We start from the raw sequence: 25,293 nt of genomic DNA, 5'->3' as shown, positions 1-25,293 counted from the left end.
TATATTATCTGTATGTGCACTGTGTGCATGCCTAGTGCCTGTGAAGGTCAGAAGAATGTATCAGAATCCTGGAATCAAGAGTTATGGATGCTTATGAGCCATCATATGGATCCTGGGAACTGATCCTGGCTCCTCTGCAAGAGCAATAACCACCGAGCCATCTCTCCAGCTCCCCAACTTCTCTTCTTAGATCTATGGTCTCCTGCACACAAGACGCCCTCTCTACCTGTCATAGGGAGAGAATGAGCCAGAGAATATTGAAAGCCTCCACTTGCTTTGACATCCCGGGACATTACATGCTGCAGGTCCAGACCATAGGCCACCACTCCATAAAACTGTTCTTTTGGAACCCCACGGATGCTCAGAGCTTCTCAGCTGTGTCTTTGAGGGGTTCAATCCTAAAGTACTCCTTTGTTTCTCCCAGTGTTTGCGTGTGCACCCCGACATGTCAGGGAGATGCAGGTCACAGAATTTGTTACCAAGAGCTAACAAGCCATGCAGTGAGGCTGATCTGGATAGCACTGTCCCTACGTCCTATACAGAGCAGACATCTATCTAGTGCTCCATTCTTAGCAGTGCCGACTCACTATCTATACAGCTGTGGGAAAACTAGCCAATGAGGAGTGGGGAGCACGAGAGCCCCTCCTAGAGAGGTCACTGAGGAAGGAGACAGTGCCACCCCCTTCCATCTTCCCTAGCTGGAACAGTGGATGATCCAGGGCTTCCTGTCACTTAGGCACCCAGAACATGGTGTCCCAGAGTCAATGGTTCTTTGATGTCTATTCAAGAATATTCCCTGTCAAAGAGTCTCATCCTCTAGGCTTAAATCTAGTTGGTGAGAGTGCTCCAAGTGCCTGAGAGTGCTCATCAGATCGGGCTGTGTTCAGGAACTTTCAATGACTCTCACAGTGGTGTGAAGTGGCTGGTACCTGCATGTTCACCAGGCTACAGGAGTGTGGTAGGGGACCAGACAACATGATTGAAGCCTGAATTAAGGATGTACCTTTTTTGTTGTTTTGTTTTGTTGACACAAGATTTCTCTGTATAGCTCTGGTTGTCTCAGAACTTGCTCTGTAGACCAGGCTAGCCTCGAACTCATAGATCTGCTTGCCTCTGCCTCCCAAGTGCTGAGATTAAAGGCATACACCACCAATGCCTGGCTAGGTTGTACCACTTCTAACATAGGATGAACATACTGCCTGCCATGAGGTAGAAGCCAGAGCTCCCAGCATCTTATAACCTGGACCAGCTGGGAAGCAGCAGTGCTCTGGGGAGAACTCCTTTAGTAAAAGCAGGGGGCTTGGCTTCAATGTAGGGCTTTCAATATGCAATTCTTCTGCGGCCTCATCTCAGGTGAGCAGCCTGAAGCTCAGACATGCATGCCCAGTGTAGCTAACTATCTCTCAGGAGGTTGAGAGTACAGGGTGTTTAGCGACACAACTGTGTGGGGCTGTGTTCTGGGAGTGAAGCCATCAGCTTAAGGCCCCAACCCAAAGACAGGCAGGGCTGGGAGGAGCCTAAGGGCCTTTGAGTTTCTCTCCCTAGTGCCCACTAGGTCGAGGCTAAGGTCTTCAGTTGGCCTCCTGGGTGTATAGGAAGCCTAATCACTATAGCCTATTCCTGAGTCTCAGGCTTAGGGCACCTATACCAATTATGACATCATCCAACCTCTGTGAGAGTGGCGGCTGAAGGGACCTGTGGGGACAGAGAGCTTATGCTTTTATGGGATAGAAATCTGCTTCAGCTCAAGTTGAAGGCCACAGTCTTGACCAGCCAGAAGGACATGATCTGAGAAGATGAAGAGCTAAGGTGCCATGCCCAGGAAGGGCCATCATGGTGTGCCGAAGACACATTTCACTGGAGTGAGGGGGGCGCATCAGCTGGGCATGGATCCTGGCCTCAGTTGTATTCTGAGTGTCACTGAGACCTGGTGATTTCCCCTTTTCCCTGACCTTCCACGGTGCTTGGGACCGTCTACTGGGATGGTTTCCTCTGGCACCTCTGCTAGGAGACCCCAGAGAAGGCACTATCCCCAGGAGAGCAATATGATGGAAGTAAGCCCTAGGGATACTGTGTGCCATCCGATGGCCTCCCTGACACACACAGCCTGTACTAGTGTACTAGTGGCAGCCCTCACTCTCTAGGTGGCTCCCTACATTGAGGTCCTCATCCAGGGTCATCCATTAGTATCTTGAGTATGGACAGGGGTACGTAGTCTCCATGGTTTCTGCTTCTACACTTGCCTGCTCTAGGCAGGGTATTTTACAATGTCACGGGCCCCTGTCCTCTAGGCATCCTAAAGACCAGCGTGGATTGTGAATACCATTGATTTAAAGTCATACACACTCAGGTATAGTGACTTGTTTGGTGTTTTCCACAACAGAGATATTAGTCAGGGGCTACGCCTCCAAAGCCCAACCTTTAGTTCAAGTTCTCTAAGTGGTCTAACTGTGCCTTTTCCAAGGTCCCTGGGTCCATGGTCCCTCTGTCAATGTCCCTTCTCCTCCCATCCCCCATCACAGTCACACTTACCTCTCCCGGGTATGGCCTCTTTATGCTCTGAATAGGAAGGGACTGGGGCCGGGGGCCTGGGTAGGTTTGCTGGGGCATCCTTTGCCCGTGTGTGCCAAAGGGGCTGATGCCGGGTGGTCGGGGCTGGTTCATGCCCATGGGAGGGCCGCTCATGCCCGAGGGTGTCATGCCAGCTGCCATGCCGGCAGGGTTCAGGCTGCCCCCCATGGAGGCAGGCCCCCGAGGCCCGGGTTGGTTCATGAATTGGCTGTTATACGCCTGGGTGGGACCCATCTGGAAAGAGGAACACACCTTCAACGGGAGAAGAAGAAAAAAAAAAGAATAAAATGCCACATGCATTGAAAGTGCAGGGAAGGAAGGTAGGGGGCTAAAGGGAGAGCAGCACTTTCCCACAGGGCTGCAGTTAAGAGCCAGGAGCTCTCAAAGGACCCAGTCCTCCAGGGCTCACTACTGCCCTCTGCAGGTCTCGTGGGAAAATGCAGCTGGTGGGTTTGGGTAGGGCAGGGAGCAGTCACTCCAAGGCACAGGCAGCATTCCCAGGGAGGCAGGCAGGGACATGGAAGTGGGCAGGGATGGGAGGGACACAGAGAGGACACAGGAAGAGGAGGCGGATGAGGATGGAGGCTGAAGCCCTTTCCTGAAAGCCCTGGCCTTGCCCTTGGTCAGTAGCCAATGGAGACACACCCTCCATACACTAAGTGTGATTTACCCAGCCCACTTCTTCCTGCCCACCCTGTACCCTTCCTCCATGTTTCTGCCTTGCAGGGTTATGGGGTTCCCCTTTTCACACCCCACCCCATCCTTTTGAAGGTCAGATGATCTACAATGAGGCCTGGGTAAAATCCACAGAATAGGTTAATGGGACAATAGTGGCCTCAGAGGTGATTAGGGATAAGCTAGTCACAAAGTCATTTTAAGCACACAGTTTGGTAAGCAGGAACTTCGAGATAGGGTACCTCTTCCCCCATATGCACTGGGAGCTACCAACCCACAGAGAGCATAGCATATCCCCAAACCCCACCTCACCCAACCATTCTACCACACCCACACACAACACGCTTTTAAGGGGCTTCCAAGGATACCCGTGGCATTAACACTCAAGATTTCCCCAGCCTGGGTGAGGCCAGGCCAGTGGGCAGGAACCCTTACCGGTCCATACTGGTTTATATCCTTGTTCTGTGTCTCTTGCAAGGCTGCCACTGTAGCTGTGGCTGTGGCTGTGGCTGTGGCGGCGGCGGCTGCTACTGCAGCTGCTGCAGCAGCAGCCGCTGGCTGGGTGAAGTCAGCAGGAGGCCGAGTATGTGGAGGGATGCCCATGCCTGCTGGGGCACTAGGACCCCCAGGGTAACTGTGGAGGAGAAGCAGGGAGCAGTCAGAGAGTACTCATTAGGTAAGCTGACCCTGGGGTGTACCCAGTACCAGGAGGAAGGCTACAGGATTATACTACGCATGAATTCCAGACACCTAGCTTGTGGGTGTGAGGCCCAGCAGCGGACCTGGGACTTCTGAGGTTGGCAGCTATTCTTGCTACTAGTGATGACAAGGCCACTCGTTTTTTTGAACCTTTGCTGGGGCTAGGACATTTCCATAGCTTCTCTGCTGTCCCTCAGTCACCACAGGCTACCTTCTAAGCGAACACTGACCTGAGAATTGTATGGTGCTGTGTGCTGTAGATGTGGATTGAGGTGTGTGAGACTTCTGTTTTGAACTGCGAGGCTAGAAACCCAGCAACTTTGCTCCGAGAGCTAGGTGGAGTGAGCTCAAGGTGGCTTGGGCTGCTTCTGCCCCTTCTTCACTGTGATCTGAGGTTGGGGACTCTAGCCTCCATTTCTTCTTCATTCAGGTCAGTGAGCTTTCTAAGGAGTTTTGGACAGATGGAGCTCACTGCCACTGCTCTTCAGTCCTGCCTGCTCACCCCACTGTCTTAGCATAAAGATACACGGCTAAGAAGGAAGTGAGGAAGTATCCTCTCTACCCCCAACCTGGTAAGACACATGGTAGAACTTCCTCATATCCTAGACCAGGTAATGTGGAACTGGCATTCAAGTAAGAGTCCTTCCTGGATGTAGGTAGGAAGGCAGGGCTAACACGCTGCCGTAGAAGGGCACCACCCAGGTGGGTCACTCACCTGGCTCCAAAGCCCCCGCTACCAGGGTAGCCAGGTCGGCCGTACATGTTGGGCTGGATATAGGGCTGTGCAGGGCCAGCTTTGGTAGAGAACTGTTGCTGTTGCCCTGCGAACTGTGGGGAGTTGATGCCGGGGTTGCTGGTGCTCATGCCTGATGCCATGGGGTTGCCACCTGGATTCATAGGGTTGTTGGCATTGGCCATAGGGTTCCCGAGGACCTGGAGAGGGAGAGAGAGAGAGAGAGAGAGAGAGAGAGAGAGAGAGAGAGAGAGAGAGAGACTGTCATTAAGGTTCGGTACCTGAGGCAGCATGGAGAAAGAGTAGTGAGAAGGCAAAGACTGAAACATGGCAGGGAAGACACAGCAGAGAGGAGCATGGGAGTGGCTTGAAGAGTCCCCAGAACACCTAAGGGATCAAAGGGAGTGGACTGAGAATGTCAGCCAGGAAGGAGTGAGGCCAAGGCTCACAAAGCCAGCCCAAGTGGTCCCCATGGCTGCAGAGAGGGATCTGAGGCAAGCTAACAGTCTTTGACAAACATTAGCCTACTCGGTCCCAACTCTACAATAGGGCTTGGGGGTGCCCAGGGGTCTGGACATGGACGCCCTGGGCTGCTGCTCTGAATGACACCTCTGTGTCTTTGGCCCAGATGTTGTCTGTGGATGAAGACCCAGGGAAGCATGACAGCTCCCTGCCAGGATTGCCTGGCCTAGGTCCAGCAGAGGGGGATCCTCTGTTAGGAAGGAGGTGAGGAGAGAGAAAAGAAGAGGAAACAAGAATAGCATGTCTGGGAAGATAACTGGGCTTGTCAGGGTAAGGCACCCTTTACTGAGAGGTGACATCTTAGGAAAACCTAATCCAGACCATTCAGGGCCAAAGGTTTTTAGCTTAGAACCCTGAGTCAGTAACGCCCAGGGTGTCCTCTTGTTTGCACAACTGGAGAGAACAAGGTCTCAGAACAGTACTCATGGCCTTGTCACATAAACACCCTTCCTCTTCTATCCCAGAAGGCCCTACAATGGGGGATGATCCTCAGGGACCCAGCTGTGTCCCTACTGAGATAGCTGTGTACCCTCTCCGGAGTGATGTTGTCTGCAGCTGGAGATGTCCTGAGACTGTCTTCAGTGAGGAGAGCTGTCATGGCATGGTTCTCTGGAGAACCCCCCTCCCCACTCTTGGGAGGAATTAGAGACACTTGTGCCTAGGAGGGACCATGGTAGGGGATGGGACAAGTTCTTACCTGACTCTGGGATGTGTTGGTCACTCCCCACACCGTGGTGACCACGGAGAGGGAGCCGGGAGGCTGATTGGTGTTCTGCTGCCAAGGGACAGAGTCATAAGGAAATGACCCATCACTGCAAAGAGAGAAGAGGTCTTTAGAGCTGGGGCAAGGCTTAGGTGACAGTGTCTTCACTTCACTATCCCAGCTGACCTTTGCCCCAGTGAGCTCTGGGGCTCCAGGCTCATGACAGCACTTGTTCTATGGGAACGGGCCAGACAGATGTGACCCTCTCCCAACAATGCAGGGGCTACCCCTGTGTTAGCTGTGCTAGCTGGGTGGGTCTACAGTCCAGCAGTTATGCAGTGAAGAAGCCAGCTAGTGCGATCGAAAGCTCACTCTAAGCCCGTTCTTCAAGTATACCGATTTCCCATGACCCCCTATAGAAACAGTCAGGACCTTGGCACTGTCTTCACTGGAGACAGCCTGGTTCCAACTTTAATGAGGCTGGAAGGGCCTTGGTGGAATCTTGCTTCTGTCCTTGTTCTCAGCACCTCGTGACAAACTAGCTGCTGAACTGAGTCCCACTGACCTGGACTTCGGAATTCAGGATTGGGTCACCCTTCCTCTGGGCCTAGGACCAAGCCTGCCCAGGTGCCCTGCCCCACCCCCCAGTCCTGTGCACATCCCTGCCTGGCTGAAACCTTCCCTTACCTACAAGTCAGCACCATCAGGCTCCAGTGTTTACTGGGTAAAGTCCAGATGCACTCCAGAACGATCTATCCCACCGGCTCTTCCCTGAGCCTTCACCAAGCCTCCTCACTCCAGCCCTGCAGTGGGCCGCTGATACAGGGAGCTCTCCCAAGGAGCCCTCAGGGATCTATCTACCTCCTCTACTCAGTAAGTCTCAGGCTTACAGAGAACACTCAGAGAGGCTTCCAGCCAGCCAGGGTGGTGTGGGTCCAGAGTGATGGACAGCATCGAGACCTGCCAGGGTCCCTAGCCCCACTCTAGATCACCCTTACTTCCTCAGTGAGAGCCGTAAAACACTGTACCTGTGCCCCAGAGCAGCAGAAAATCTCGTGTGGCACCCTCTTCCCTGGGTCTGCCTCCACTGGTCTGTGCTGACTTCCTTTCTGTTTCTCTGGAAAGTCGCCTCTTTGGAAAGCCTTCCCACCTCTCGGAATATAAAGGGGCAGCCCACCCTGTTCTTTACATATTTTTCATGACACTTATTACACATTTGATTATTATCTTCCTAGCCTCTACTCCAGAACCTGGAGTGAGAGGAATCCAGCAGTTTTGTGGGACAGAGTGGATTAAAGGCCAAGGGATAAACAAGCTAGCCAGGAGCCAGGCCCTGAACTGGCCCCGAGCGTGGAGAAGCACTCCTGAGCAAGCCCTGTATTTTCTAGGCTGGGATGACTGAACACTGTGGCTTGTGCTCTCATTGTTCATGGTGGTCAGAGAGTAACCGACTATCTTAAGCTGTTCTGGACCCTGCTGCCTGGTCAGGTATCCGCCGACCTGGAAATTAGTCCTGAACCCATCCCTCACTAGCTGACCCTGCAAGTCTTCCTGGGGTACTCTCATTTTTGAGCACATGCCCTCGTGCCTTGCCCAAATACAGGAGTGGGTCCTGGTGCTCAGTAGCACCAGGGAGCAGAACACAGTGACAAACGGGGTCGTAGCTTGGTTGGGAGAGTGCCTGCCTAGCATGCACGAAGCCTATGCTTTGATCTCCATCACTGCACAGACACGCCTGGAGAGAAATATTTACAATTACCCTATTATCTCAGGGAGAAGATGGGAGAATCGGAGGTTCAAGGTTATCCTTGGCTACATGGAAAGTTTGGGTCTAGCCTGGGCTGTATGAGGCCCTGTCTCAAAAACAAAACAAAACAATAACCCTAAACTCTAAACCCAAACTAAACAACACAAAACACAGGCGGGAGATGGCTCAGTAGTTAAGAGCACTGACTGCTCTTCCAAAGGTCCTAAGTTCAAATCCCAGCAACCACATGGTGGCTCACAACCATCTGTAATGAGATCTGATGCCCTCTTCTGGGGAGTCTGAAGACAGCTACAGTGTATTTACATATAATAAATAAATCTTAAAAAAAAAAAAAAAAACAACCACAGTGCAGATGAATAAATACTGTTCTCTCAACGCACCGGCCACTGTGGACTAAGAATCAGTACCAAGAGGCTCAGTCAAGAACACAGTGTGAGCACAGGCCTTGGGGTCTGAGCAGCACGTTCTCCAAGAGGATAAGAGTGAAGCAGGCTCAGTATTCTTGGTGTCCAAGGAGGGGAATATCAGGGCTAAACTGGAGAGAGAAATGGCATGGCTGACCACACAGAGCAGGGCCCAGGAGCACAGGTGGCTGACTGAGGACTAAATGCTGCTTGTGAAAGTGAGGACTGTGGCCAGACAAGAAGGGAGGGGCTGAGCGACAGAAGGCGTAAGGGACCTGGCTGGGACACCCTGCAGAGCGTGTTTTCACAGAAGAAAAGGGAGACCTCTGGCCATCCATTATCCTTCTGGATTCCCAGCTCCAGTATGCTGGACAGAGGTTCTCGAGTGACCGATCTCGAGTGACCGAATAAAGCAAAAAAGTCTGTCTTTCCCCCACCACACCCCACCCTTCAGAACTGCTTCACAAACTCCTTACCACCTTCCAGGCCATGGTCTGGCTTGTGAAGGTTTGATTCAGGTTTTAACAAGCAGCTGGACAGGTCCAGGGGGAAGGGGGGGGCCCCTGTCTCTCATCACCTTGGCTCCCAGGCTACTGTATCCAAGGCCCCTACTACCCTCAGCACCGTGGCTGGGCCTTGTGGGAGGAAACCGACCTTTTCCTGTTCTGCCTACCACTGACAGAGTACAAAGCTAGCCAACATTTCCTAGGTGGGCTCTCCACTGCCTGGCCAATAGGTTCCCTGTCTCAGAGCAAAGGTGGCCATCTACTTAGTGTGCACAGGGCCTGGGGGCTGCTGGATGCATGCTGGAGAAGCAAGTGACAGGCACAAGAGGGGTGGACCCAGGCCTCACGACAGAAGTGGCATCCACCAGCACACTGTGACTCATTGCCTTCTAAGGGCTCTGACTCGACAGGCACCCACAGCATCAGGCCTGTGACGTGCCACCTCTACCTGGACTCTCACCCCTGTCTCTGCAGCCGAGACCAAGGACAAATCAAGCTCCTGTGCCAGCAGGGAAAAGGGACTGAAGTGGGAGGGGACCGAGTGGCAAAAGGTGTCAGGGGGAAGGGCTCTGGGAAATGCATGCCCAGGCCTTTGGGAGAGGCGTAAGCACTGGCCAGAGTCTCAGTGATCAGCACTGTTAGTGACCTGAGGCTCCTCCTCTGAGCTTTTCTTATTAATTAACTAATTAATTAAATGGTGTGACGGTGCTTAAGTTTAGTCCCAGCATTCAGGAGGCAGAGGCAGGTGAATTTCAGAGGCCAGGTTGGTTTACATAATGAGTTCCAGGTCAGCCAGAGCTACACAGTAAGACCCTGTCTTAGAAAAGGGAATTGTGTGTGTGTGTGCGTGTGTGTAGAAACACTAGGCCACAGCACACATGCGTAGGTCAGAGGACAACCTGTGGGAGTTGGTTCTCTCCCTCCATGATGTTGGTTCCAGGAGATCAAACAAAGTAGTTGTCAGGCGCCTTTGTCCACTGGCCTACCTCAGTGGCCGTTTTTGCTCTCTTGTTAAAAATAATTTTCTGGGGTGGGGGCAAGAAGAGCCTACTACAGAGCCTGGTACAGCTGTGCAAAAGATAACAAGGCATACAACTTGAGTGTTTTTCCTTTTGTTTTGAGTCACAGCCTCACTATGTAGCCCAGGTTGGTCTTGGATTTTTGACCCTCCTGCACACACCTCTCCTGAGCTGGGATACAACCTGTATCTTTGGTACCCTTTGGTTTCCCTTTCTGTAGTGTTGGCAATCAAACCCAGGGCCTTGGGTATGCAAAACAAGTACTCTACCACTGCCCCAACCCCCCACCCCCTGCTTGCTCTGAAGGGGCTGGGAAGGGAGGAAGAGCTGGTCAAGAGGAAATCAGGCTAATGTTTGGAGGCCATACAAGTCCCTCGGGATCCCTGTGAACCAGACTTGGTTCTACTTTTCTTCCCACAGATGAGGAAACTGGTGTCCAGTCTCACGGCCCCATGCCATGCCTCCACCTAGCATACCGGGGCCTTGCTTTGGATTGTAGCAAATCCCTGGCCCTGGAGGAGGCAGGAGCTCACCCTTGATCTCAGAGGCTCTAGCGGCTTTGATTGTAATCAAATTAATAGATAAACAAGATTTATTAGACTCTTAATTAGCTTTGCGACACCGATTTGCATAGAGACAATGTGCTAATCACAAATGGCTTTTTAAACCACTCATTAAAAACCTGGGATGAGGAAACAGAAGTTGTTGGGATAAAGTCCAGATCACCCCAGGGACACTGAAGGTGTCCTTCTGCCCAGGCAATGGCTAGATCCTCCAGGCACCACACAGCTTCTGTCCTGGAGTTACGGTGGGGGTGGGGGGATGTAGGATGTTTCTGTGGCTCCTGCTAAGTGGAAGATGACCTTGGTGTGGTCAGCGGTGAAGCTAAGACAGAAGCTGAGGACTTTTACAAGCTACAGTTAGTTCATACTCATCACAGGGTCACAGCTACTCTTATCAAGTGCTTTGGGAGCAGCCTGGATCTTCCCTGGATTTCTCTCATGGTGGTGGGCAGCACACCATGTCTTTTTTGGGACCTCAGGAGCTCAGAGAGGTCAAGGGCTCTGGTTAGAGGCACAGCACAGCCTAAGGTGAAAGAACTTGGGCCCCGACTTGTAGCCTCACCCAACCGTGGCACCACCATATCTTCATGGCTTGCAGCGGATACGACAGTGCTCTGAACCACAGAAAGGCCCCAGGGGCCCTCAGACCTCTGGGTTCAGGTGGGGCTTCCAGCTCCCTGGTTTCTTCCTACTGCTTCAGAGTCTCCAGTTGAAGACCCAGAGTCTCTAAATGCCTGGCTCCTCTAGGGACCAAACTCCAGACTTCCCAGTGTACAGAATGCACCCCATCCTTAGCACAAAGACAGCAACCCCTCTTGAAGATCCCAGAATTAGTTTCTCAGTTGTAAATATTTGCTTTTTCTTCCACTATCTATGTTTAGGAATTTACATTAGGGGTTTAACAGGTGCTGGGGACCTCCAGAATTCCCCTGGAAATGAGAGATTTCTCCCACAGGGGCATGCACGAAGGTTACAAGGAGCCGCCAATCAAGTCAATTCCTGGTCACTGGTTACTGAGTGTCCTCTCCACCATCCTGGGTTTGGAGAAGGGTCAACAATTGCTCCACCATAATGTGGCAGGATTATGATAATTACCTAGGGTAAGCCATGGATCAGAGCAGGGCATAGACTGTTTCAGAACCCTCGCAATCAGCAAATAGCTCTACCCTCACAACCCTTGCACACACTCTCCTGTGTCCTACTTCAACCCTATAAGCTGTGTGTTCTTGGACAACTTACTGTCCCACTCTGGGCCAGGTTAGTTTCCTCTTAAGTTCTGTGACCTTGCTATGCTCCCAAGAGGGACCATTGCTCAGTTCAACTGATTAGCCTCAACCCCAATCAATACCCAGCCAGTGCCCAGCTCCCCAGCTTGTCTCTGAAAAGGCCATCAGAGACCACAGAAGACATGGTCCCTAGGTCAGTAAGCTTGCAGAACACCTGCTCTGCATTGTCTGTTATCCTGCTGGATCTTCAAGGCCCTGAACCTGCCATGGTAGCAGAAGTAGCAGGACCTTGGGTGGCTTTTACACACAGTATTTTGAAGCAAAACTAGATTGAGGTTATAGGATGCAGGTGCCTTGGATCCTCCATGATCAAAACACCTTCGGAGCCCTCCAACAATCATCTCTCTCTGCTCTGCTCCTAGACACAGGGCTCGGGCTTCCCTCTTTACCCTGCTCCACCAGCTCCTCATTTTGCCCCAGGAGCCTTCCTCCTCTGTTGGTAGAGTCAGCTTCTAAGTAAAGAGACTGCTTTTCTTTGTTTAATGGCAGATAATCCGTATCAGCTCAACTGGCTGTGGTCAAAACCTGCCACCCTCCAGGGCTAGAATAGCCACAGCCGAGCAAGTCTGAGACAAGTCTCTAGTGGGAAGCCACACTATTCTGGTCTATCACCATCACCAACAGTGAAATGACTCAGGCAAGAAAGTTGGGAGGAGCATGTTAATGGGGTGATGAGAGTCCAGATGGTTCTGAAGCTCTGAGGGGCTGGGCAGAATTAGCAAGACACAGCTGAATATGATGGCGCCACGCACGCGCACGCGCGCGCACACACACACACACACACACACACACACGTACATGCTCTCACACATGTACATACACACTCGCACACCTGTAATCCTAGCACTAGAAAGCTGAGGCAGGAGGATCAGGAGTTGGAGATCAGCCTGTGCCACTGAGTGAGACTCGGTCTGCCTCCAAACACCAAGGAAATGGTCAACCACCATCAGACCAATGGCCAAAGTCCTATTCACTGACAGCTTGGCCAGGGATAAGGAACAGAAGGCAGAAGGAAGCAGGTTTACCTCTCTAGAGCAATGAATGGTTCTCAAATAAGGCGGCACCCCCACTCTCCCAAATGTGCTGGGTGTTCTTACTGCTGCAGTGCTTAGGGAGTGGGGAGGCAGTCTTCAGAAAGGTAAGGTAGGCAGGGCCCATGATGCTCACTGCATTCAGCTACCCAGGTCAAGTGCCACCCCCTCAGGAAACGCTGGCACAGGAGGAAGAGGCTGGGTTAGCAGAGCCTAGTGGGGCAGTGTCAGCGTGCTGTATAAGGCCTTGATATGCTCTGAAATGCTTCTGACCATGCCAGGTAAACGTAGTTGGGCCACCCTGGCCAGGCAGAGCACCTGGCTTTGATGTGTGCTTGAGGTCCTCTCTGGTTTCGATTTAGAGGACAAGGTTGACACTGAGTTCTGGCAGTGCCCGGACCGTGCGGTCCAGAACTGACTACAGGATGTTCTGGGCTTCGAGTCTCTCTGCCAGGCAGAATAATGGGAGCTGAGCCGACTGCGGAGGCCCCAGTCATTAGCGAGGACCCACAAGGGGAGTGCAGACAGCATGACGGGCCCTGTTGTTGCAGGGTCAGCCCACAGAATACTCAGAGCATCAGCTCAGCAAGGCGCCTGCGAGATAATTAACAGGGAATTGCCAGTCTCACCGCGTGCTTTTCTGAGGCTGGTGCAGAGCAGCCTGGCCAGTCCCTAGCAAGCCTGTTCCTGCCGAGGATCAGGGTTTTGGCAGATCCAGCTCAGTTTCACGTGTTCCAGTATAATGGGCGTGGCCTGGTTCTGCTCCACACTGAGGTGAGGCCGTATGCCCTGGAGTGTCCTGAGACCCGACTGGCTTTCGGTTTCCCTGAGAGTGCTTAAATGCCTGCTTTGGTTAGAGGGACAAGGTGCGGAAAAACAGGTGGGGAAAAACTGGTCTTCTCATCCCTGACTGAGGGGAAGACGAAAGCCACTTAGGAGGATTTAAAGGCCAACTGCTTCTCAGAGGCCCAGCCCTAGGTATTACACCACAGAAGGTCCACCCCGCGCCCCCCCCGCCCCCCCAGACCCCAGGTTCCCAGAAGGCACCTGGATGCTCACCTGTGCGACAGAGTGGGTTTCATGGAGCTCATGGAGCTGAGGGGGGGCTGCATGGGCAGTTTCCCAGGGGGGTCGTTCTGGCGGCTTTTCTGATGTCGCAGCAGCAGCAGGCGGCCAAGTTCTTCACACCAGGAGGACAGCAGGGCTGCAAGCAAAGACAGATGGTCAGTGGACACACTCGAGCCCCCTTCTGCATCCTTCCCAGACGTGGCGTTTAGGAGGCCGGTTTTGCTCCTGGGAAATTTCTAAGGTTTCCTGGTAGGCCTCAGTGTTTTAAACTATAAAATGGACCAAATGCTCTCGAAGGAAAAATCAGAATCATTTGTGACACGAGTCCACTACAAGGGCCAGCTGGAATGGCCACCAGGTTGAGAGGCCCCAAAGAACAGTCCTGACAATGAAGAGAAGAGTATAGAGACGGAGCCAAGGGTGAGATGAGGGGAAAAGGCCAACAGAGGCCTTGGGTCAGGGTATGAGCAGGTGCTTCTAGGGAACTCCATTACCCCATACTCAGGACATTTAGTGCTCCCATGGGTGTGTTAGAAGCTGTAAAGTGTAGACATAACTTAGAGCTTTTTTGGAGTTGCTGAAGACCCAGAAGCATTCACTAGACTCTGAAACCCCCAGCCAGAACTCTCCTGTTGAGTACACTTCAACCTTAGACAGACAGACAGACATGCACGCACTCACTCTCATTGCACTCAAATGCTTGGAAGGATGGAAGGTTTCCATAGCAGAGGGTGGTAGTGTGTGTGAGGTGTGAGTATGTATGTGTTTGCACTAGAGATAGCCAAGGCAGCATGTGCAAGAGTCTCTGCCTCCAGTCCAAGTCTACAGTGACCAATGCAAGGGGAAAGAATTGTCCTCTCTTCATCCCAGTGTCACCACTAGGGACTAAAAGTTTCCTTAAGGTCCTTTCAGGATACAGCCAAGTTTAGGAAAGGGACATGGTTAAGGCTGGGCTTGTCAGAGTACTTGGAGATAAAGTGGGGTGTGGCTCCAGCTGCAGATGATGGCCTTGTGGGACAACAATGAGAGGAGAGGCCCTTGGACCTGTGAAGGCTCTATGCCCCAGTGTAGGAGAATGCCAGGGCAGGGAAGCAGGAGTGGGTGGATTAGTGAGTGGGGGTGGGGGGGGTGAGGGGTAGGAGGGGGGCGGTTTGGAGGGAAAATGAGGAAAGGGGATAAAACTTGCAATGTAAATAAGGAAAACGTCTATTAAAAAATATTTTTTTCACCAAAAAAATAAAAGAAAAAAAAGAGGGGTGTGGATTTTTGTCACTCAGTACTCAAAGCCAGAGTGACTTTCCAGAGATCGAGTCAGCATCCCTGCTCTGGAAAATCTGCCTTCAGCAGATAAGCCGCAGTTGACCTTCCTCTCCTGACTCCTCCTCCCGCTTAAATAAGGAAGCTGAAGTCAGCACAGCCAACACTGGAGGGATATGCCCAATGCAATCTGACCAGGAGTGCTGGGTGCCCTGCACGGGTCCTCTCTCAGCCCACAGCTCTGACCGGTATTACTGGGGCCGTGCCACCAGGTGCTTGCTCATCTTGCCAGTGCCCAAAAGCTCCTGACCAAGGATGGAAGTGGGACTGTAGCCCTCAAGAGAGTACCCGTGTCTCCCCTAGAGGCCGGTGGATATGCTGATGTAGCTGTCCTTCTCTGTGGGTGCCCTCAGTGTCACCAACACAGGGAGGACCCTGCCTCTGGCACACATCTGCTGAGAAGCCAGTGAGGCTCCTAGTGGGTGCCCAGTGTCCAGGCATGCCAGGAGGGAAAGCTGCCTATCCAGAAAGGCTGGGTCAGGAACAGGTGTTTTCAGATTGCTCCATTCTTTCTCTGGGCCTTGGTTCGGCTTCTTGCACAGGGGAGCAGGCATCTAGAAGCTCATTTGCACGCCAAGCACGAGGCCCACAGGGTTGCAGCTCTAGGAGGCTTGCTGCCAGCACAAAGGATGGATGCCGACCGGCTGCTTGTGACACGCCTCACTATCTTAGCCCTGCCCTCTGGGTACCAGCCAGGCCGCTGTGGGATTTAGGGCTTTCCTTGGTTACCGGTGGCTGCCCTACGGGTAAAGGGCAAGGTTGTTCACTGTCCCAAGTGGACTGGTTTCTGGGAAGATAATGAAGGTATATAGGACTGGCAATGGAAACGGGAAGGAGGTGTTTGTTAACTGTGTCTTCTCATGCCTGGAAGGCCACAATCCTGTGACCAGGCGGGAAAGAGGGGTGACACAGAGAACCCTCCTCCCCCTACCTTGGCTAAAAGCCTGGGGAGCACAGAGCTTGACAGCAGGCCCCTCACAAATGGGCAGGAGCAATGTGCATGCCTACGAAGGCTTGAACAGACCGGGGCTATGTGGAGACAAACACCACATGAAAATTTGCAGCCTAAAAGGGAGTATGGGTCTTTTACAGACAGGCCAGGCAGAAGCCCATGGGGCTGGAGTGCTCCAGCCTGGTGGGACCAAGCACACTTTGATCTGGGAAGGCCTACCTGCTTCCTGAAGGTCAGTTTTGCCTGCTTGTCCTGTGTACCAGCGGCAGGTAAGGCTGCCTCCAGGATGGGCAACAGAGACAGTTCTGGTCCTAACTTACACCCCTCTCTGTGGTAGATAGGTCTGAAGTGCTCTATCAACTGTCTAGACAGCCAGCACTGTTGCCCCTCTTCTTATCATAAGAGTCTCACTCCCAAGTTGACTACAGCTAGGGACAGTGTCCACAGAAGCCTGTGATCTAAGACCTGGCACTCAGAGGCATGACCACAATGGCACCCACTGCTTCCTCTTCTCCCGATGGACCCATGGCAGGGTTCGACTGTCTCGAGAGCAGAACATATCAAGCCACAAACTGTCTTTTGTCTACAGTGCCTGGAGAACGGTCCTTAGAGGCCCCCTCCTTATGCCCACCTGGAGCAGCAGGCCTTACACCACCCATGCCCAAGCACTGAGACGGGTCGCCCTGGGAGTCTGGCTTCTCAGCCTGGAGGGAGCCAGTTTCCTCACTAGCTCATCAGAACATTCCACCAAGTGTCCTAGCTAATATCACCACGAAACAGTGGGACGCACTTTGGAGTCCAACTGTCTACTCCAAGTCTCAACCCAGATTTCAAACTGTTTCCAAACTTCTCAACATGGTATACAAAGATGCATAACCCAATACATCTAAAATGATCATCAAATGAGGGCTGGCAAGATGGCTCAAGGGTTGATGGCTTGAGTTCCACCCTTGAGACCCACATGTTGTCAGGAGAACAGACTCTTGTGTATTGTCTACTGTCCTCCTCATGTCACACACACACACACACTCGGATATATATACAAATAGATGTTAATAATTTAAAAGGCGATCCATTGACCATCTGGGGACAGGTGTCACTGTGTAGCTTGGATGAGCTTGGATGATCCAGCACTCACTATGTTATGTAGACCAGGCTGGCCTTGAACTTCAAGTTCTGCCTGCCTCTATTTATTGCTGAGATTAAGGGCATATGCCATCATGTGTGTGACTCTCCACAAAAGTGAACTAGCATTTTGTTACTAGGCTCCCTTCCTATTCATTCTCACCTTAGGTGCCAAGTGTCTGGTCACCCACCTATATTAATTTGACAACGAGCTGCTGAACACCTACTGAGTGTAGGGCTTCCTGCACTAGATAAGATCCCTTGTATAAGCCAGCAATCGAGGAGGCAACTCGCTCTGTGCACACTCCTCTGGCAGTATTCAGGGATCAGCTGTATTCAGGGCAAGAACAATCACGGATCCAAACAGTTCCACCTGACTGTTAGCTAAGCACTCACGGGCACTCTCTGAACCTTTATCTGTTGATGAGTATGACCCTAATGCCTGCTCTTCAGGATATAAGGTGCTTAAAACAGTAGCTTGTAGGTAGAGGGGTCTATGTAGTATTGTGGCCCCAGAAACCTGGCACTCACCATGTGACCAGTGGGAGACAACACACTGAGGAACTAGACCGCCACTAGGTGATGAAAGGAAATAAAACTTGAGACCTGTGATTCATATAATGTATGTCAAATAGCCCAAACCTGGGGCTGAGAACATAGCGGAACAGGCCAGGACATGCCCGGGCAGGCCCGTCGTTACATGTCCTGACTGGCCTTGTGTCTCCCTATCTCCCACCCTTCTGACAGTCTGTTAATGTTTAAATGGACCAATCATGTGAAACCGCGCCAATTCCTCCCCCAGCCCCACCCCTTTTCTATAAAAGTCCCTAGCTTCCAAGCCTCGGGGTCAAAACCACTGTCTCCTACGTGAGATACGTTTCAACCCAGAGCTCCGCCATTATGGCTCCACCATGTGGTCAACACCTCTGTCTCCTGTGGGAGAAATGTGTCGGCCCGGAGCTCCGTCATTAAACTACCTCATGCTTTTACATGAAGATGGCCGTCTGCTCGTGATTCTTGGGTGCATGCCGAACGGGAATTGAGTGGGGGTTTCCCCACTAGGTTCTTTCAGTGACACCTAAACAAGGTCCCAGGGCAGCTGCGAGGGTGGTCTGAGTCAGCCCTCTGAAGTGCAGGAAGACTGAGGACCCATGGCACGCTCATCGGGTGACTAGTGTTGGCCCCAGAGTTGCCAGAGCTACAATAAGGAAGGCTCTGAGGCCTTGCTGTGTCTGTCTACTTCTGATCTCAGAGCAGAGTGCAGAGCCAATGTCCTGGGTGGCTATGAGCTCCAGACACACATGGGAGAAGACGTGTGGATAGACGGAGGCCTTGGGGCAGAGGATGACGCCACCTGCTCACTCAGTACCGGCTCTGCATTCGGCCCTGTTCCTCCCTTCTTCCCTGAGCTGCCAAGGGGCAGAGGAAGGACAGGAAGAGAAGGGCCATTTCCTATATCCAGGTGCAGCTGTGCCTCTTCAGCTGTTGCTCCCCTGTGTCTCTAAGGACATAGCTAGGTTCCTCTACACCAGTGGTACGGGGGGAGAACAGTAAGCAGGGCATGCCCATGACTACTGAAAATTAAAGCATACAGGAAAGACACACGGATTGGTGACTGGGTCCCAGGAAGTGGGTCTGAGGGGATGCAGAGAGCCAGGTATCCCACATCTACCTCTTCAAGATCTTTCTAGCAACTACTCTCACAAACAGGTACCATCACAGTGTCCTTTAGGGCAAGGAGGGGAACGCGAGAGGCCCCAAGGCTGGAATGCAGAGCCCTAAGGCACTGAGCTCCTGACCCACCCTAGGTGTGCCTCCCCTAGGGGCAGGGACAGGCCCCATATCTGCTTCTTTTTCTGCACCTCCCAGAGGAGATCAGAGGAGGCAGAAGCAGCAAGGCTCTAATTTGGGGAACCACCTGGACACCTGGCATTGTTTGGAGCTTCAGAGATCAGCTTTTGGGGGCCAATGAGGATAGGATCCAGTTGGGGTCCAGGGGAACAGAGGCTGGGTCTCAGCATCTAAGACAGCGAGTACACGGGGTCATAGGAAAGGTTGAGCCTCACTAGGCTGGGTTGGGCTTGAGCTTGAAAAGGAGCAAATAAACCAGAGGGAGCCAGATCTCTGGGCATCCTGGCAAGGTTTAGATACAGGCCCAGGCTGCACAGTGCTTTAAGATCCAGGAACTGGGAAGGACCAGATGCAGGGAGGAGCCTAAGGAGCAGTCTGGAGGTGATCGGAGAGCAGGGAGGTAAGAGACAAACACAGGCTTTTTGTCCACCCTGCTGTAAGCAAGGAATGCAGAGTGAGACAAGGAGACTTTGAGGAGCACAAAACATTTCCACGGCTAGAAGACACCAGGGGAGAAGGGTGTGTGTGTGGCAGGGGCAGTAGAGATAGGAGGGGTGGCTTCTGAGTCCCTCAGGCCACCAAGGATGGACTCTGAAGTAGCCAGGAAGAGACCGTCAAGACACAAGGGATTCCTCCTTCACACATCCTAGGAAGGAAAGAATGCAAGGAAGGGCCATTCCTCCAATAAATAGCTCAGTCACGCATTTCAGGTGCACAGGGGACAATGACACAGCAGCAGGATGAGTTAGGCACTTCCTGGTGAGTCAGAAAGCTACCAACATGGCCACTCCAGTCCCCCAAGCACACCTACCTATCTCAAGAATATGTACCACCATGGCGTGTTGATCGTTTCAGCAGCTTGCTCTCCTTACACCTTCTTTACTACAAACTCTGCAATGCATCAGAGCAGGCCCACCCATCATATGTCTGTCTCCCAACGTGCCTGTCACCAACCCACCCTGCTTTGGATAGACAGGATAAGCTGAATGGAAGCAAATGGGGCCAGGAGACAGGCTACCCAGGGGTTAGACATGAGACTGGAGCGGCCCCTTGCATAGTCCTAGCACTCGGCACAGCATTTAGTAAGAACTAGGCAGCCAACACATGACTAACAGGTTGCAGTGCGGCAGAGACAGAAATAGCTCGGTACATGGGAATATGGGAGACGGTCAGTCATCAAGCACTCCATCTGAAAGCCAGGCTGTAGAGCTGGGGCAAGGCCCCTCCCAGACTGCAAGCCAGTCTCCATGGCACTGTCACCAGATAAAACCTATCACGGAGTCCACTGACACATTTCATGCCATGCATAGCCACAGGCTAATGAGACTTTATAAATATAAGCCTCTTACAGAAACAACAGCGTAGGTGACTTAAGGACAGCTGCCACCTTCATGTCATCTGCTCATGTCCTGGCACCAGTGTTGACGGTGTCTGTACATCCACTATGTGGTACCCACAGAGGAAAGGCCACCTCTTATCCCTCTAGGTGGGGCCAGATCACACTCTCACCTTCTCCTCTTTCATCTCCCAAGCACAAAGTCTTGGTCCCAAAACCAGGTGGCAGGGAGTCTCTAGCCTGGGCTGGCCACTCTAGAACGATTCACAGGCCTCGGCTCACCCCTTCATTCTGTGTGTAAAATGGTGAGACAGCAAAACTCCTCTTGTTTACAGACAATGATCTGAGGATTCTCGAGGCAATAGACCAGGCTTAACTGTGGAAGCTCACGGGAGAAGCATCAGATCTCCTCCCACCTCAGGTCAACATTAAACAAATTCAGATTCTAACAAGTGGAGTATCCTGCAGGATAAATTCTCTGGTTTTCCCTGTTGCCTTCCTCTGTAGGCCTTCCAAGGCTGAGACATCTGACAAACAGAAAATGAACCTGGTCCCTTGTGGGTCTCTTTCCCACTCTAGGAGAATCACATAAACGTACACAGATGCTCAAAGCTGTCCACTTGGCACCTTTATGTTTGATGCTCCCTGGGATGGGCAGTGTTATCTCTGGCACCCAACAGTGGCCACATCCAGTGCTTCTCTACAAGGCTGACCTCCAACCCACATTTCACCTTGATCTCTACCTACTCCCCCCTCATCTCTTGTGCCAGCCTATTGAGGCTCACCCTCTGTTGGGGCACTGAGCACAGGAGGGCCTGGCCACACAGACCATCTCTGAAAGGTTCTTGGCATTTACTCTACTGTGCCTCCTGCTCTCATGGCACGGCTCCCTTGTAAGAGTCGGACGGTTGGACTCGTGTCCTGAGGAACTGAAACGTCTGCAGAGCTGTCTCTTGGCTTCCTCCTCTGGAGCTGACAGGCTGCTTCCTGCTGGCCTCTGCAGGGGGGCCCCAGCAATGGAGGAATGGTCCCACCCTCTGCCTTGGGAGGAACCCACAAAGGAAGCCCGTGACCATGAGAGGAGATTCTAGTCTTGGGCTGGGGCAGGTAGCTCTGAGTCACTGATCCGGTAAAGCAGCCTTAGGTTCTACAGGCACATTTGTCTACAGGAAGGGTGGCCATTCTGACCCTACTCACCCTGCTGCAGTGGATGGGGAAGATCTGCCGGCCACGGTGCTTCCTCCCCCTCTTCCCAGCTACTTCACACTCTCAGTTTGACTCCCATGCCTCGAGGTCTGCCTAAGGGCTATACTGTATTGGAGGAAGGGGGCAAGGGGTGTGGGTAGATTCAGAAGATCAGGATAATGGCCCTGCCACTGGTACATAGGACTTTCCTTTTATGTTCCTCATCTGGGACATCAAACCCGTCACTAGGAGACACTGAAGTACCATCCTAGTTTCTCATCTGAGCTGAGCTCAATACCTGTGTGGCTGAGAGCGGCTTTTGTCCCTTTCTAAGTTCAGGAGGGTGTGTGGGGAGGTGGGAAGAGCTTGGCAGCCTTAGCAACAGGGGGTCAGGACTTCTTGGTGGTCACAGGGAGCTAGACTTTGGTGGTGCTGACAAAAGCCCCTAGTTTTCTGTGGAGGAAGCTCTCCTGAGGAATTGCCACACTCTCGCCAGGCCTTTCTCAGTAAGGTGTTGGTCTGAGCTTCTGGTTTTCCCAGATTGCTCTCACCTTCTGTTCCCTGCTCTGCCAACCCCGGCACTGTGTGGTGTGAGAGGCAAGACGGCAGAAGCTGCCTGCTGACACACTGGCTGGGAACCCTTCCATTTATCCCTCATTCTTATAGAAGCTTAGGCCCCCACAGGCCAGGACTGGTCAGGTCTGGTGTACAGCCTGCCTGGGACACACACGAGTCCCCTAACTGCTCCTCAGGCTGGGACAGTGTGTGTGTGCTTAAAGGATCCTATGGAGTGACCCAGCCTGGAGTAGCTTCAGGCTACTCCTCCCACCCCACCCCTGCCTCCAGAACACTCCCTCTTCCCAAGGGCTCTATGGGTGACAGAAGCTGGAGTCTCAAGGCGTGTGAACACACCCTGGGAACTGAACTCTGAGGAACCTTGGAGCCTGCAAGCCTGATTCCCAAACCGGTTTGGCTGTTCCTTGCCTTGCGGAGGCTGTCCGGGGCTGAGCAAGAGGAGACTCAAGAAGATTCCAAGAGTTGAGCCTCTGGGGGCCTCAGAAGAACCCAGTCTGAAAAGTTCCCTGCCCATTTCCCATTACCATCAGGCCAGCCTATATAGCTCAGGCTCAGATGCTAAGACTGAAGTGCCAAGTCAAGGGTGTATGTTCATCAGGAAGAGAATGCCCTACCCTTAGGATGGTTTCATCTCTACAAAGTGTCCTCTCAAAGTACTGTGGACCCGAGGACAGGCTTGGGAAGTAAGCTGGCAAGCTGGCTCAGTACAGCTGACAGAGAGCCACTTCTGGAGATGTCCCTCTTGGAGTAGTGGCTCCCTGGTCTTCCCATAGATCCTCCTGTGGGTGGACAGCTCCAGCTCCTACCCAGGAGAAGTCAGGAGCCCGACTCAGGCCACTGCTCAGTGTGGGGCAGGTCGTGACCTTTGTCTTCTTAGGCTTTAGGGATGGCCATTTGCTGGCTAGGGATTGCAGACCATTACAGTAGGAGACGAAAGAGCTTTATGAACAAAGCATGGGGGACCAGTGAGAAGGCTCAGTGGGTGATCATGCTTGGTGCCAAGCCTAAAAACCTTGAGTTCAAATCCCAGGACCCAAATGGTGGGAGGAGAGAAATGGTTCCCACAAGCTGTCCTTTGATCTCCACACACAAACATAGAAACGTAAAAAATAAAACACAAATGACAACAGGCCTTTAGTCCCAACCCTCAGGAGGCAGTGGCAGAAGCAGGCCAGTTTCTCTTGAGTTTGAGGCCAGCCTGGTCCACACAAGACCTTATCTGAAAAACAAAACAATAACAGTACAATAACAGTAATCCAAGTGCTGGGGATGGTAGCTCAGTGGTAGAACTTTTGCCTAGCATAGGGCTCTGGGTTTAACCCCCACTACCACAATGTGCAGCCACAGAAACAAAGTAAGCAGCTCTGAGGGGATGGGGAGGGGAGGAGGGACGAGGGAGGTAACTATAGTCTTCCATTTAGAGCCTTGGACCTACGCCCAAAACAACCTTCTCTCCACAGCCTGGGAAGACATGGATTCCACCAGGGCAGAACTCCTTGGTGCTCAAGGACACACACTGGGCTATTTGAGGACTCCCCACCTGCCCCTGCAACTCCTTCTTGTCCTAAGGAACACCTGAAAATTCCAAGGATAGCCCAGAGGTGGCAACGGTAGTAAAAGGGATGTAGTCAGATGGTCTGAGAGACCAGAATGCTCTCGCATTGGCCTGAGTCCCTAAGGTGAGAAGACACCCCCCCCCACACACACACACACAGACACACAGACTTTATTGATCGTGGAGCTGCAGCAGGGACAGCCTCAAGATCCATTTTCCTTCCTGAACATGCTCTCTCCTACAGGCTAAAACACCACTACCCTCTGTTCAAACTTAGGGAATTGGGGGGGGGGGCAAGGAAGTCCTATGGAAATCTCTTTGTCCCTGGGGAACCTCTGAGACATGTCAGCGAAACTCACGGTCTGGTTCCTCCAGGTAAGAGGCTGGAGTGTGCCCCACTTCTTCCTTAGATAGTACAGAATCCCCAATTCTCACCACACCGACAGCCAGATGACAGTAGATCACACCTTTATGTGCTGAGCAACCCAGCTGTACACTGTATCCAATCCTAGGGGAACCAGCAAGCAGCTGGTGACCACTCCCAGGCCCCTCAAATGGCAGAGCTCATGACACCAACATAGAGGCTCTCTGGGATGACTAAGTCTTGGTGAGATGATTGCCCCACAGCAAACTTGTATCAACAAAGGAACAATCCAAGCAGTTCTCAAAACTCAAGGGGCGTGGGACATGGTGACAGGTGTGGCAAGGATGGAGAGGCAGCACTCAAGAGTGCCCCACACCCTTCACTACGGGGTTCGAGCACACTCAGGGAACACCTACTGGCCAGACTCTGTCCTATCTGCCCTCTGTCTTTAGGCCTCTGACCCCTCACCTCGCCCACCATCCCCCCACCAGATGCCTAACCGGTTACATTTTCAGACTTTCAGGATCCTCGTGCAAAATGCAGACAGGGCCTCCTCCGTCCAACTCTGGGCTATGGAGTCAGCTGCAGTCACTCTGGGACACACAGCTGTTCTTCTTTAGAAGACCTCTCAGTCCAGGGGCTCCAAACATGGCAAGCAGGGGTGGTTAGAGGTTCCTTCCTGCCCAGTCTTCAAGTGAGTTCTCCACGCAGAGCTACGTGGTTGTGGCTGTCTTCTACTCAACAAATGAGAGCACAGTTTCATTTCTACGCCTTCCCTGACTGGCTATTCCGTGCCTCTTCCGAAAAAGCCTAATGGAGATAGTGGGTGAGGGACTATCTGTGTCTGGCTGTGACCACCTCCTCTCCAGGTGCCCATCGGGGCTGGTAGGTTAACAGTCTGCAGCAGGAAAACAGCTGATTGACCTCTTTATGCCACTGGATTTTTTTTCCCTAAACCACAGGGGGTCCCTTTCACACCCTGGAGAAACATTCCAGAACATGTTCTAGAATGTCATAGACACTCTTGGTTTTAGACTGATACCACCTGAAGCAACTCCCAGAGACTCTGGATGGCACACCAAGGGGTGGTGAAGGCACAGAGATTTTTGTTGTTGTTATTGTTTTACTTTTTAAACTTGATATAATTCTCTATGGACTTCTTTAAAACATCCTGTCATCTCATTGCAGTGAAAGTAATTCTTTTGACACCAGGGGTGGGGCTTCCTGGCTACCCCTGGCCAGTATGTAACACTCAGTATGTCCCGTATGTCCCGGACAGGAAATCCCAGAGCAAGACTGAACCATCTGGATTTCCTGGCCAGACATTCTTCTAGTGCAATCCTTAGAATCGTCTGGAAGGCTGGTTACAAGTCCTAGACTCCCGTAACTGTGGGATCTCGGATGCAGCAGGACAGAGCTGACGAATCTGCATTTCCATCAGGTTATGGTGATGGTGACGCTGTCCAGTCTCACTCTGAGAAGCA

General features: G+C 52.3%; 1 protein-coding gene across 6 annotated transcripts in view; it reads right to left on the bottom strand.

Moving 5' to 3' along the window:
* Positions 1–25,293, bottom strand: part of Zmiz1 (zinc finger MIZ-type containing 1) — a 206,056-nt gene that overhangs the window by 17,391 nt on the left and 163,372 nt on the right. For 5 of the 6 annotated variants that reach the window (XM_021182703.2, XM_029468727.1, XM_029468725.1 and 2 more), the window contains 5 exons: positions 13,540–13,684; positions 5,898–6,012; positions 4,661–4,878; positions 3,682–3,880; positions 2,533–2,823 (listed from right to left, as the gene is read on the bottom strand). In XM_021182703.2, the coding sequence (XP_021038362.1) occupies positions 2,533–2,823; positions 3,682–3,880; positions 4,661–4,878; positions 5,898–6,012; positions 13,540–13,684 (968 nt within the window). The remainder of the gene's footprint in view (positions 1–2,532; positions 2,824–3,681; positions 3,881–4,660; positions 4,879–5,897; positions 6,013–13,539; positions 13,685–25,293) is intronic. The other variant, XM_021182704.2, reaches the window with a different exon arrangement.

This window comes from Mus caroli, chromosome 14 (assembly GCF_900094665.2).
Source record: "Mus caroli chromosome 14, CAROLI_EIJ_v1.1, whole genome shotgun sequence".
Taxonomy (NCBI): Eukaryota; Metazoa; Chordata; class Mammalia; order Rodentia; family Muridae; genus Mus; species Mus caroli.
This window is presented reverse-complemented; position numbering and strand designations above follow the sequence as displayed.